The 14,008-nt window shown below is 54.5% G+C and overlaps 1 protein-coding gene across 1 annotated transcript in view; it reads left to right on the top strand.

The window, feature by feature from the left end:
• The first annotated feature begins 4,858 nt into the window (after window positions 1-4,858).
• LOC121490760 (TRIO and F-actin binding protein) overlaps window positions 4,859-14,008 on the top strand; it is a 53,230-nt gene continuing 44,080 nt past the window's right edge. The window contains exons 1-4 of the mRNA XM_041754745.1: window positions 4,859-4,991; window positions 8,902-9,041; window positions 10,570-10,765; window positions 11,761-11,929. Of these exons, the coding sequence (XP_041610679.1) occupies window positions 4,878-4,991; window positions 8,902-9,041; window positions 10,570-10,765; window positions 11,761-11,929 (619 nt within the window). The 5' untranslated portion in view covers window positions 4,859-4,877. The remainder of the gene's footprint in view (window positions 4,992-8,901; window positions 9,042-10,569; window positions 10,766-11,760; window positions 11,930-14,008) is intronic.

Below are 14,008 nucleotides of genomic sequence, written 5' to 3'. Positions count from 1 at the left end.
GTCGCCGTGGGCTGGAGTCAGCTCTGTGACCCTATTAGAGATGCTCGGTGGGGCCACGGCCCCTTCCATCTCTACCTTGCCTATTCTGGCCTCAGGGAACAGCATGAGCAAAGATAGAGGTAACTCCCTGCAGAGACTCCACAGGGAAAGGAGTGAAGCTGAGAATAAATGGTGACAGTGGTGGTGTGCGCTGCCCTAGCTGCCACTGCACCCTGAGCCATCTGAGCAATCCTGCAGGACTCTCGGAGTGTGTTTTTTAAGACCAGGCTCTGTCATCAAGTAACTGAGTGGCTTTGGGCAACTTGCTTTGGCCTTGAGTTTCACTTCTATGCAACAGGAATGGTGACATGGTGATGGCTGCCTTTCTCATCACAGGGAGGTGTTGAGAGAAACGCAACTGTGTCTGCGGAGAGGCCAGCTTTGCCCCCACGGGAAAAGGAGGGGCTGTTATTACTTAGATGACTGAAGGCCCCTCTTTGGGCCTCAACCAGTCTTACAGCCACTGTTGCCCTACCAAGAGAGGGGCCTCTTCCAACAGTCCGTGGAGCTCCCTGGCCCCCTCCTCCTGCCTCCTTGCAGTCATCTCTTGTTCAGCACACTGGCTGCTGCCCATCTGTCTGCCATCCTCTCCTGCCCTCCAGGGGCCCAGCCAAACAGCTCCAGAGCTAGGGAGTGTGCTCAGGACAATCCTCATCCTTTCTCCGAACTCTCCCCCCTCTTCCCTCCTCTCCTCCAACCTTACTGCTCGGTCCCCTCTGCCCCATTCTTCTTCCCCAGGCCCTGTAGGCTCACTCACTCTCCTCCAGGGCTTTGCTCAGATGTCACCATCTCAGTGAGGCCTTCCCTGATCACTTTATATCAAATGTAATGTCCTTCCCATACCAATCACTTCCACCTTCTTTCCTGGCTTCATTTTTCAACTTAGCACCTCTCACCAGCCTGCTTACTCCATATACTGCTTATTTATCTTATTTGGCTTCAGGCCTCCTGGGTGGCTCAGTGAGTTGAGTGTTTGACTCTTGATTTCTGTTCAGGCCTTGATCTCAGGATCATGGGATGGAGCCCCAAGAAGAGTCCCCCATGGCGTTGGGCTCCTTGCTTAGCAAGGAGTCTGCTTGGGATTCTCTCTCTCCCTCAACCCCTGCTCCCCATCCCTCTCTCTAATAAATAAATCTTTATCTTGTTTGGGGTCTGTCTCCACTAGAATGGAAGCACCAAGGAAGCAGGAGATTCAATCTTTTGTTTGCTAAGTATTCTCAGCATACACAACTCACTAAGTAGGGGTTTCTTAAATATTCAATGAATTGAGTTGTCAGGAGGGTCACCCAGAGTTAGCTCCAGGTTTTACTGATTCGTAGGGGTGGGGGGCTAAAGGACCCCAGCCATGTCCTGACCTTCAAACGCAAACCAATTGTTTAACCCACACCATTCTCAGAAAGGTCAAGTAACTTTCTCAAGATCACACAGCCAAGAGGTGCTAGAGCTGTATGTTGAACCTCAGTCTCACTACTTCCTGTTTTGTTCACAGTAATTGGGATCATGCTGAAAGCTCATTATCCTTGTTCCTAAACTGTGTCTCCACCTGTTCCATCCTGGGCCAGGATGACATGTTCAGTGACTATCTCCTCCACTGGTCAATGTGCTTCTCATCTCTGAAGGAGGCACATTTTATTCATGTTACCATCTCCCCAGTGCCCAGCACAGATAGAATAAAAGTCTGAGTGAATTAGGGAATGAAGATGCTCTGTGGTGCTAGTGGAGTCAGACAGCCCAGGTTTTTAGTCTTGGCTCTGCCTTTTACTAGCTGTGTGACACTGGCAAGTTAATTGTCCTTAGTTGCTGTGAAATGAGGATCTCAGTACTTAACCCTTTCGGTTACAGTATCCTAATGAATGTAAAGATTTTGGAATAGGAGTTGGCACATAGGGTAGAATAAATGTCATCTTAAAAGTGGAGACAGAGGGCAGCCCGCGTGGCTCAGCAGTTTAGCGCTGCCTTCAGCCCAAGGCCTGATCCTGGAGACTTGGGATCCAGTCCCCCATTGGGCTCCTTGCATGGAGCCTGCTTCTCCCTCCGCCTGTATCTCTGCCTCTCTCTGTGAGTGTGTGTGTGTGTGTGTGTGTGTGTGTGATGAATAAATGAATTTTAAAAATCTTAAAAAAAAAATAGTGGAGACAGAGGGACGCCTGGGTGGCTCAGCAGTTGAGCATCTGCCTTAGGCTCAGGACGTCCAGGATCCAGGATCAAGTCCCACATCAGGCTCCCTTCAGGGAGTCTGCTTCTCCCTCTGTGTCTCTGCCTCTCTGTGTCTCCTGTGAATAAATAAATAAAGTATTTTTAAAAGGGGCGGAAGGGAGGGAGATTGAAACAAACAAAACAAAAAAAGGAGTGCTGTGCATTTTGTGAGTGAGCTCTGCTTCAGTGGAAGCGAGCACATGGAGGCTGAAAACCCCTGGGTATTTCATTTCTTCCCGCAGGTACTACTACTCTTCCCATTTTACAGAGAAGAAAACTGAGGCACAGAGACTCTAAGTCTCTAGCCCAACATCTGGGCTAAGGCCAGCCTGGGGCACTGTAGCGAGAATGCACCGGCAGGAAAGTGATCCGAGGGAGCCAGCCCGGCAGTGCCAGCCCTCTCAGGGACCTCCTGGGAACCCAGACCCGGCGGCTCAGGCTTGACGTGCGGCGGGTCCCGCGCTCACAGGCATCTGGGCGCCGCCCGCCTCCGCCCCGCCCCTTGCCCTCGGGTTGTCCAATCCCGCAGCCTGTATGTAAATAAGCGCCTGGAACGAGCCTATACCCGAGCGGTAGGGGCGTGGTCTTCGTCCACCTCCCGGGCAACGTTCTGATTCATTGTTAAAATAGAAGCTGTGACCCCCGCATCCCACCCCGGCACCCCCTGTGCGCGGAAACCCGAGCCAGGTCAGTAGTAGCGCGCAGCGGAAAGGGGGCGAGGGGGCGGGGAGACGACGCTGAGTGGGGTCAGGTAGAGGGGCAAGGCGTACGGAGAGGGACTGGCTGACCCGCTGGAGAGGTCCAGGAGCCCACTCCCCGGGTGGGGCATGGGAGTCCGCCCAAGGTTTCTCACTGTTGCAGCCACATCTAATGTGCATTTTAGAGGATCCTGCCGACTGGTTGGGGGTAAGGAGGAGGGGGGAGCGGGAGCAGTGAGGGGCACGTGGGATAGGGCTCCCATCCGCCCCCGGGGAAAGGAGCAGCCTTCTCTGTCTCAGGCGATGCTCCTTTATGTGGCCAGACAAGGAAAGAACCGCCCAAGCTGGGCGGGACCGGTGCGTGTCGCACTCCCCCACCCCCACTACTGGGGCAGGGGACGTGGGGGTACCACGGCCCAGGGAGGGTGGAAGGGTCAGGGGGTACCCCCCTCACACACACACACCCAGGCCCTGCCGCCTCCCCAGGTCTGACGTGAAGAAGCCAGGAACCTCCGCCCTGGCTGCCCCCCCCCCCCCGCCCCCCAGGATGTGAAATTCCCCATCAGCTGACATTGGCCATAAAGGCCTTATGTCTTGGTATGTTTGGAAACTCACCAGATGAGGGTGGTGCATGGGCGGCTGACCTGGGGCACCACGAGGTCTGTGGGGTTTGGGGATACAGATTCCTCTTCCACCCCACTCTCCTCCTGGGGTTCAGTGTGAGCGAGGAAGGCATCTTCAGGTCACTTTTGTTGGGGCATCTTCCCTTGCCTCTGTCCCAGGGCATGGTGCTGGGGCTGTCAGTGGCCTCACCCAGATGGGAGAGCTCTGTGTTCAAGTCAGAGCTTTTTTTGGCTGAACTGTGCTACATACTTACTGTGGGGCCTTAGGGTGTTCACCTTTGCCCATAACTTTGTCCTCAACTCTGAAAACACCTACTGGCCTTTTGCTCCACAGTGTTCCCCGAGGAACCTGTGTGAATTGGCGGTATGATGCAGTGCCCCTCACTTCCACTTCCAAGAGGGTGGGGAGGGACACAGACCTGGGTTTGAATCCAGTTCAGCCTAGAGCAAGGAACCTAGAGCAAGGTGTGAATCCTTGGTGAGCCTTGGTTTCAGATGCCTCCTCTGAAATTGGCATTGACTTTATCTACAATGTAGCATAACTGTGAGTCAAGGGCAGTCAACCTTTGGAGTGCATTGAATCACCTAGGATACTTGTTGAAAATGCACAACCCCAGGCCTCACCTCCAAGAGATTCTCACTGGATGGATCTGGGCAGGGAACTTGGAATATGTTTATTTGTTTATAAAGTAATCTCAATGCCCAACGTGGGGCTCTAAGTCACAACCCTGAAATCTGGAGTCATATGCTCCACTGACTGAGTCAGCCAGGTGCTCCAAGAACATGCATTTTATTTTATTGAAAATTTTATTTATTTATTTGAGGGAGAAAGAGGGAGAGGGAGCATGAGCAGGGGGAGAGGCAGACGGAGCAACAGACTTGCCGTTGAGCAGGAAGCCAGATGCAAGGCAGGCTCCTAGGATCAAGACCTGAGCCCAATGCAGACATTTAGTGCTTAACCGACTGAGCTACCTGGGTGCCCCAGAACATGCATTCTATGAGCAGCTCAGCTGAGTCTAATGCAGCGTCCTTGGAACACACTTCGAGCAACACAGCAGTAATGACTAGAAGTCACATGCCAAATGCTTGGCAGAGTGCCTGGTGTTTAGTAGGTGCTTAATGAGTGTTTACTGAGTGAACATACATGAGCAGATGAATGAATGGATGGATAACTTTGTTTCCTTAGTCCTTATCTGTCTAGGGGCAGCTAAGGCTGGGTTCTGGGTGGGCTGCCATCCAATTACCTGGTCCTTGCTCCCCACCATTCTTCCCAGGCCCCACCATCGGATCACAGGAGCTACTTTGGCTTGACTCAACCAATATGGAGGGGGTGGCTGGGAATGCCCCCTGTGAGTGCTTAGAGGCCAACCTGCTTGCCCAGAGCTGCTGTCAAAACCGTTTCCACCCTGGGGAGGCTCACAGAGCAAGGCACCAGGTAGGTTTCCTGGGTGGTTGTGGTGGTGGTTTGGGATGGGGGTGTTCATGAAGGGCTGCACCGGCTGGGCCACTAACTTGTGGCCAAACTCAGATACTGGCCTTCCTCCTGGGCGCAGCTGCGGTTCTGCCATCTGTACCATGAGCCACTGGGACCATGTCATGTTTTCCAAATGCAAGTCATTCTCCTGCTTTATGATTTTTTGCCATAGCCTCATGTAATCCAGAACTTATTTTATTGTCCTTTAAATAAATACTCTTGGGGCACCTGGGGGGCTCAGTTGGTTAAGTGTCTGCTTTTGGCTGAGATCATGATCCCTGGGTCTGAGATTGAGCCCCCCAGCCCAGCATTGGGGTCTCTGCTTGGTGAGGAGAGCTTCTCTCTCTCCCTCTCCCTCTGCCCCTCCTCCCTGCTCATGCGCTCTCTCTCCCTCGCTCTATCTCAAATAAATAAAACCCCTTTTTAAAACTTACACTAAAACAAAACTTTATATCATCACTACAAATAAGAAACTAGAATCATATCCTTTATATGGAAGGTTAAAATGGAAGAAAGATAAAGAAAAGAATCAGAAATGTCATTAAATTCTAACTAGAGAATGTCTCCTGAAAGCTCTGGGCCTGAGTCTTGTTGTTCTTCTGTTAAAAAAGAGATTGGCAGGTGTTATGGAGGCATAAAAGGTACTACAGCACTCACTGCAGACTTTCTCCTTGGAGGTATTGAAGGAGTGAAAGGGGAGGGGAGTTTCTCACTTTGCAATCCTCATGGTCTTAGGCCAAGCCCTGCTACGCGTAAACCCAGAGCGCCTGGTACACAAGCAACGAGAAGCGCAGGGCTGTGAATCTCCAAGGACCCTTCCAGCCTTGACCCCCACCCCCACCCCATGGGTCTGCCATCCCCAGAGGGTCCTGAGGCTCTTCTTGAGCCTGGCAGCCAGCTCCACTCAGGGCAGGGTGTTAGGCTGAACGGGGTGGCCATTAGGAGGGAGTTAGCCCTTCAGCTTTGGAGCCAGGCAAGCCAGAGTCCCAGTCCTAGGTTTACCATTTACCTGCCGCGTGACCTGTGGTCACTTACCCTCTCTGGCTTCACTCTCCTAATGCGGAAAGTAGGGCATCAGCCTTCTCACTCAGGGCATCTGGCACCATTTAGTCCAAGGCACATGTGGCTAATTCAATACATGTTATTTCCTCTCTTCCTCCTGGGAGGAAAGTAAACCTGGGATATTCTTTTCTGCATGTCTTGATACCTCCAATAACAGCTCTCTACCCTCAAGCCCCAAGTTCAGGAAACATTCCTGAAAGCCCCTCTAGTCAGTCCCGATGCACATGCCCTCCTGCAGTGAGTGGAGAGATGGCAAGCGTGGAACTGGAGGAGAAACTTGGATCCAGACAGGTCTGAGTTCTAGTGTCAGTCTGGCCACACCGAGGCCAGCTCACATATTCACACACGAACAGGTGCCTAAAATGTGTCAGGCATTATTGCTACCCGGAAATATGCAGAAGTGATCCTAGGTGCCTGGGCAGCCCTCACCCTGAAAGTTTACTCTGGCTCCCTTAGGAGCCTGGGTGCTGGATGCATCCCTGCTCTACTCTCAATAAATAAATCTTTAAAAAATATATATATATACTGATGGGCATCTGGGTGACTCAGTTGGTTAAGCATCTGCCTTTAGCTTGGGTTATGATCCTGGGGTCTTGGGATCAAGCCCCATGTGGGGTTCCCTACTCAGTGGGGAGTCTGCTTCTCTCTCTCCCTCTGCCTGCCACTCCCCCTGCTTGTGCTCTCTGTCAAATGAATAAATCTATCTTTATTTTGTTTTAAAGATTTTATTTATTCATTTGACAGTGAGAAAGAGCATACACATGTGTGCACACTCTGGGGAAGGGACTGAGGGAGAGGGAGAGAGAGAATCCTAAGCAGACTCCCCCACTGAGCACGGAGCCCAAGGCAGGGCTTGTCATGGAGCTTTTCTCAGGGTTTGATCCCAGGACCCTGAGATCATGACCTGAGCTGAAACCAAGAGTTGGACACTCAACTGACTGAACCACTTAGGCTCCCTTTCAATATATTTATTCTTCACTGTATTTAACATTCTATTGATTTAACACTAATAAGATTCTATTTAATGTTTTTACATTATTTATTATATTGAAGATGTGTAGACCAGGCACTGTTCTAAGCCCTTTACAAATATTAACCCATTTAATTCTCCCAAGTTCCTCGGGAGATGGGTGTTCTTATCATCCTCAGTTTTATAGATGAGAAAACCAGGCTCAGAGAGGGAATCCACCAAGCTGAGGTCACCCAGCTAGGAAGTGGAGGTGCCAGGATTGGGCCTGATGTCTGAGGCCAGAGCCCGTGCTGACCCGCCAGGCAGGAAATCAGAGCCAAGGACTGGCTACTGGGCCTGCTCCAATGGGCAGTGGGCAGTGATGGGGGCTGGGGGTGAAAGCATAGAGGCTGTGTCTGACAGGCTGGGGGTCCTGCTTGGGCCCAGCTGAGCTGGACCCCTGGTGGTACCCAACCAGCTACTCCCTCCTCATTCACGTGGCAAGGTCCCCAGGGCGGCCAAGGCGCCAGGCTGGGCTGCGGATCTGACACCTCCCGCTGTCGAGTTCTGATCAGAATCTGGCTCCAGGGCAGGGGGCGAAACCGAACCCACATGGCGGTGCTCTGGCTTGGATGCACAGTGGGCGCCCTGGCCCTGCTCCTCGGCACTGCCCCTGGCCACTGCCAGGCGGCTTGGAATTCGGGGTCCCTGTGCCCACCCTGCCCTGGGGCCCGGCGGTGGCCTCAGCCCTGAGCGCAGAGCCCCGGGGTCCCCGGGGAGCCCGCGCCCAGCCCCGCTACCCCTCCGTCCTGCCCAGCTCTCAGGTGAGCGCGGGGATCAGGTTCCTGCGGTTTCATGTCCCGCATTGTTCTTGGCTGGGCCCCGGCTTATGAAAGAGTAATGAGGGGCCCCTGCTCGCAGCCGGCCCCTCTAAGGTTTCCACTGCCTCGGCCGCCGCCACCGCGGCCCAGAGTCAGGGCCTGGGAGGGCGGCAGCGCGGGGGCCTGAGCCGGAGCCCCCCGGGGACGAGGGTGCTGACAGCCGCCAGCCGCCGCTGCGCGGGAGCCCGCCGCCCAGGTAACCCGAGAGGAGGCGGGGTGCAGGGTGCCGCGGCCCGCGGCTCCGGGGAGGTGGGGAGGGATGGGGGGGCCTTCCCGGAGGCCAGCCGCCGCCGTTCCCCCCGGGTGAGCCCAGTACCAGCCTTCGCACGCCCAGGTGTGGCCTGGCCTAGGGCTGGCGGGAGAGAAGGGCTGGCCGCTGGCGGCTGGGGCCCCACCCCCACCGGGGCCTGGACCCTCCAGGCTCCCAGCCCCTTGCCCCCACCTCTGCAGCAGGGCAGATCCCCCAGTCCCTGCTTCCTGGCCTCAGACTTCCTCTTTCTCCCTGGACCATTGCCTTCACTCCAGGTGGGCTTGGTCCTTCCTCCTTCCCCTCCCTCCTCCACCTGGCTTTCCAGCTTCAGAACACCCGCTTGGGCCCTTCCATTGACTTCACATCCTCCAGCACACACACTTGTAGCAATATACTCACATGCACTGATGCGAACGTACGCACTAGTGTATCCCCCGGACTTGCAGACGCATGCATGTGTGCACACCTGCACACCCATGGGCCTATATACACACACATACCTGTACACACATGTGTGCAGGTGCACACACCCTGTGCCTCTGCCAGCCCCCAGCCTGGGTCCCAAGAGGCGCTTCCAGCCTGATGGACAGCTCTCCTTGAGAAGCATGAGAACCCCCAGGAGATGCCTGGACACTCTTCCACACTGCCTGGTGGGGGGAGGGGCTGCGCAGGGGGTGGGGAACCCCCACGTGGGCCAGGAGCTGTCTCCTCTCTCCAACCCTGCCCCAGGAGCCGGGGAGCCCTCCAAGTGCTGAGGTGCCTTACTGCGACCTGCCACGCCGCCCACCTGCCTCTGAGGACCCTGTCAGCCCCTCAACCTCCAGCTGCCAGTCCGTGGTGGGCCTGGGCCTTGGGCCAGGGCCTGAGAGGTGGGTAGAGCCCCAGGGCTTGGGGGAGGGTTCCCTAGGGAAGGATGCCTTCACCCCCCCCCCCCCAGGCCCCTTCATGATAGCAGGAGTGTCTGTGCTGGCTTGGGCATGGATCACATGGTCAGTTCACACAGCCAGGGCATAGGCTGGCAGTGGGCATGTTCCTCGGGCTCTAGCTCCGTCTACTCTGGGGTATAGAGCAGCCGTGCACCCACCCTGCAGGGTGCATGGCCCCCAGCCCGCTCACATTTCTTGGTTCCCTTGGCACAGCTTTGAAAAATTAGTCTCAGCACCCAGGGTGCCTGTTAACCACCCACCTACCTGACTGTGCACTGCTCTGGCTTTGGGATTCCCTCCACTTCCAGGCCTAAGCTGAACTGAAGTCCCTCTCTGAGGACATGGTACCTTGGAAGGGCCTGGCTAAGGGTCCAGAAACCTGGGTTCTAGCCTCAGCTCCATTCCTGATGAACTAAGGGAACATTATTCCCTCCTTTATGCCTCAGTTTCCTTGTTTATTATTATTATTTTTTAAAGATTTTGTTTATTTATTCATGAGAGACACAGAGAGAGTCAAAGACACAGGCAGAGGGAGAAGCAGGCTCCCTGCAGGGAGCCCGATGTAGGACTCGATCCCAGGACCCTGGGCCCACGAACTGAGCTGAAGGCAGATGTTCAACCACTGAGCCACCCAGGTGCCCCTCCTTGTTTAAAAAATAAGAGGAGTTGAACCAAATCAGCTTTGCTTTGGGAACTTGTATTCTTCCCAGGTAGGTATTACTTAAACAAAAAATCCAGCTTTGCCACCAAGTATGTTTCAGAAAGTCTGGGATAAACAGATTTGAATATCTTCCTTGCAAGATTTGTCAGAACCTTTAGTTTGCTAGCAGGCCTTGTGCTTTTAGGTAAGGAGGTAGAAGTGTGTGATACGTCCCAAACTCACTTGGCCACAGACCTCTTTTTCAGGGCTATCATCTCTTTCTATCTTGTAGGTCGATCTGTGGGTCACTCTTTGGGGATACTGTCATCTATAAGCCCCCTTGGACCTGTGGCTATCCCAACTGGCTTCTCTAAAGCAGGGCTTTCTCTGCTACCCCCTCCATGGCATCCAGACTGGTGACCCTGTCACCACCCCTGGAGCCCTGCTACCTTTTGAAGCCCCCTTCACCCCAGTACAATTCTGTCCTCTTAGTTGTACTGAGCATGAGGATCCCACTCCTGCTCCAGTGACAGAGGATTGATGCTAGGGCCACAGGCATGGTTCACAATGCAGCTGTACCCCCTTCCTTGCTCTGTGACCCTGGCCAGTCCCTTGATCTCTCTGAGCCTCGGTGTCTTCGTCTGTAAAATGGGAATCATTACATTTCAAAGGGAGACTGTTGTAGCTGAATGAGGCAGTCTGTGTGAAGGCCTTGGTGTTAGCTCCCTCCTTTGCTCTAATATGAGGTGTGTGCAGACCTGGGTGGGGGTATTACTCTCTAATTTCTATGACTTTTTGGGGAAGAAGTCATAGGTCTGTTTCTTCTCCCAGGGGCCCATCAGCAGGATCCTCTACAGAGGTCCCCACAGTTGCCCCCAAGAGCAGAAGCCAGGAACCAGAAGCAGTGCCCTATCTGGAGGGTCTGGCCTCCTCTCAGAGTGGCAGCTTCGACGAAGGTCCTGACTCTGGCGCCAGCTTCAGCCCTGACTGTGACACCCCTGATGATACCAGCGACTTGTCGTTCGTGGTGAGCTGGGGATGGGAGGCCAGGGGCCAGATCACCCCTCTGTGCCAGCCCTGGGGTCCCACCCACACGGAGAACTGGGCCAAGGTCCTTTGGAGACTTAGCCAGCATCTCTGGCCGCTGGGACCAACCACCTGGGAGGGGCAGGGGTCTCTGCCCAGCCAGCCCAGGGAACTGGGGGCTGACTGTGAAAAGACAGGAGTTTCAGTTGACAGGGAGTAGCAGGTAAATCACCAACAGGGTCGGGCTGCCAAATACTCTCAGGTCACAGAGGGCCCGGATGTCGGGCATGCTGTCCAGAGGAGGGACGGGACTGGTCCTGGGCCCGGTCACACACCACTGAGCTCCATGACCGGCCCTGGTACAGATCTCCTGGTATAAAGGGACAGAGGGGAGGGAGTAGGCTAAGGAGCCTGGGCAAGGGCTGGGGGCCATTTGGCTGGGAGAAGAGAAGACTCTGGAACTTCCCAGGATATTCACCCCTCAGAGGGCTGGAGAGGCAGGCTATTTGTGAGACCTCCAAGGGAAAGTATAGGACCTCAAGTGTGGGCTCAGGAAATGTAGAGACTTTTATGGCCCCATTTTGGGGCAAGGAAACAGGCTGAGAGCAGCAAAGCAACTTACCTGAGGCCACGTATCTGGGAAGTGGAGGGGCAAGGCTTTGAACTCACTTCTCCCTGGACCTCTGGGGATGTCTCTGGGGACCGGGGGCTGCTAGGCCAGGGCCTTCCCACCACATGGAGTCCAATTGCCCTGGGTTCAAGTCCCCTCCCACCTAAACCATTTCCCAGCTGCCTGATTTTGGGTGCAGTCACGCCCACCTCAAGGGTTGATTAGCTAATCTAGGTTAACGTCTGCAAAGAGCCCAGGGCAGTGCCGAGTATACAGTAGGTGTTCTTTCCGTGTCAGTGCCTTTCCCTTCCTTCTCCCCATCTCATGCTGGGAGCACAGGTCCTAGAGGTTCCGAACATGTTTTCTCTCTTTCCCTTCCCTGGCAGGACTGGGATATTGTTACGAGGCAGGAGGAGGCTCCCAGCTGGGACGAGCTCACCGCGATGATCCCGAGGAAACCCCAGGAAAGGCCAAGAGCCGACAGTGCCCGAAGGGCTCCATCTCTCCTTACCCGTTCCCCCGTGGGAGGTGATACCGCAGGCCAGAGAAAGGAAGGTGAGTCCTGCTAGGCCAGGTTGGTCTCTGTGACTACAGATGTGGTGACAGCCCGGGGCCTGGCCAGATCTCACTGGCCATCTGGGTCCCCCAGCACATCTTACTTTGGTGGCCTGAGTAATAACAGTACAGTTCCCACATAATTATGGAGCGGCCTTGGTGTGCCATGCGACCTGCTTTAAGTACATCATCTCACAACTGGTTGGTTAGGATCAGGTTACAATTGATGGAAACTGACTGAACATAAACGGAATGACTCACACTAAGTTAAAAGTTCAGGCGGTTGTGACTTCAGGCATGGCTGGATCCAGATGTTCAAATAGTATCGGACATCTGGTCTCTGCTAAGTTTTCTCCTGCGATGGCTTTGTTCTCAGCCAGACCTTGCCCCGGTCATAGCATGATGAGCAGCAGCAGGACCTGGCTGTCTCCTACCTGTGTATCAGCTCCTAGGGAAGAGGGCACAGTCTTCTCAATATGGTTCTCCTTGGGACCCAGCATGGGTCACGTGCCCAACCTGGTGATCAGGGATGGAGTCAGGCCTCTGTGCATGCCTCATGGCCTGCAACCGGGGGAGGAGATTGCCCACGGGAAATCAGGAGGATTGTTTGCAGAGAAAGGGAAAGGCCACTGCACAGGCCAAGTGCCCGGATGCTCGTGACACTGGTTAGCATCTCATCGACATGTGAGCCCAGTATGGGTGATGGGAGCATGTGGAGCATAGGAGTCAGGGAAGGGAGGGGAGAGGAGGCTGCTGTGGAGGGCCACCCACCACCTGACCCTCCCTCCAAACCTGTTTTCCTGCAGTCTACTCCATGTCACCACTATGCTAACAGCTTAGACCCCAAATCTGGTGTTTTCCTGGTTTATTTCTTCACCCTTTATATTCAACAGCAGTTCTGGTTAGCACCACCTGCAAAACATACCTCAAATCTGTCCCTTTCTTGCCATCTGTATAAGTACTCCCTGGCCAAGCCACTGCTGCCCCTCGCTGGGATTGTCCCCAGAGCCCCCTCCAAGCCTCTGGTCTCTGCCCAGCCTCTCAGTCCATTCCCCACAGCAGCTGGAGACACCTTTAAAAACATGAGGGGTTCCTGGAGGGCTCAGTTGGTTATGTGTCCAACTCTTGATTTTGGCTCAGGTCATGATCTCAAGCCCTGTGTGGGGCTCTGTGCTACGCATGGAGTCTGCTTGAGATTCTCTCTCCCTCTGCCCCTCCCCTTGCTCACATGCTCTCTCTCTCTCTGTCTCTAAAAAGTCAAACAAAAAAACCCTCCATGACTCAGATTTTATCACCACCTTACCCCCACTGCCTTGCCCTATCAGGCCTTGGGGAGAGGGTCTGTAGGAAGAAGTAATATCACAGAACACAGGGAGCCAAATGCCTCCCTGGAGCAAGAGTGGCCTAATAAACAGGTGGGATTTTGTACTAAACACCTGCTTTCTTGCTTCTAACACAGGGCAGTGGAGTGGGAAACCCTCACTATGTGTGACCTGTTTGTCATTACTGTCCACCTGATGGCAGGCTCCCAAATCATAGGCAGGGGTCCAGGGCCCAGGAGGAATTTGCCAACTCCAAGATGAGATGCTAGGAACTCCTTGACATTCCTCTCTGGGCTCCTCCTAGTTTGCAAAGTACACTCTATGCAGTGGGCTGTGCAGAGCCCAGCTGGCTGAAGGGACAGGACCCGGTGCCCCAGGACATCTGTAGAGCTTGTCCTGTGTGTGCAGTAGTGGGGCTGCTGGAGTGAAGTCAGATCCTGAGTGGGCCAGGCTGAAAGAGATGCTCATGATGAGAGGGCAAGGAAGAAGCCTGGGCTGGGGGCACTGACCCAGCTGTGAGGCCCCGGGAGTGGTGGTGAACGCCATCTCAGCCAGCACCCCTGCTCAAAGGGTAAGAGAGAGCTCAGAGCTGGAAGCTGGGGCACAGCATTACTGAGCCCTTTCGGTGTGCTGGGCACTTTCTTCACTCAGCCCAGGAGGCACAGTAGAAAACTAGAGGTGGGGCCCCTCCCCAGATGGAGCGGGGAGGCCGGTGGGTGGGCAGTCAGAGCCTCACCAGCCATGGGAAATCCTTGGG

Source organism: Vulpes lagopus, chromosome 5 (assembly GCF_018345385.1).
Source record: "Vulpes lagopus strain Blue_001 chromosome 5, ASM1834538v1, whole genome shotgun sequence".
NCBI lineage: Eukaryota > Metazoa > Chordata > Mammalia > Carnivora > Canidae > Vulpes > Vulpes lagopus.
Note: the sequence above shows the minus strand (reverse complement) of the source record. Positions and strands in the feature narration are given on the sequence as shown.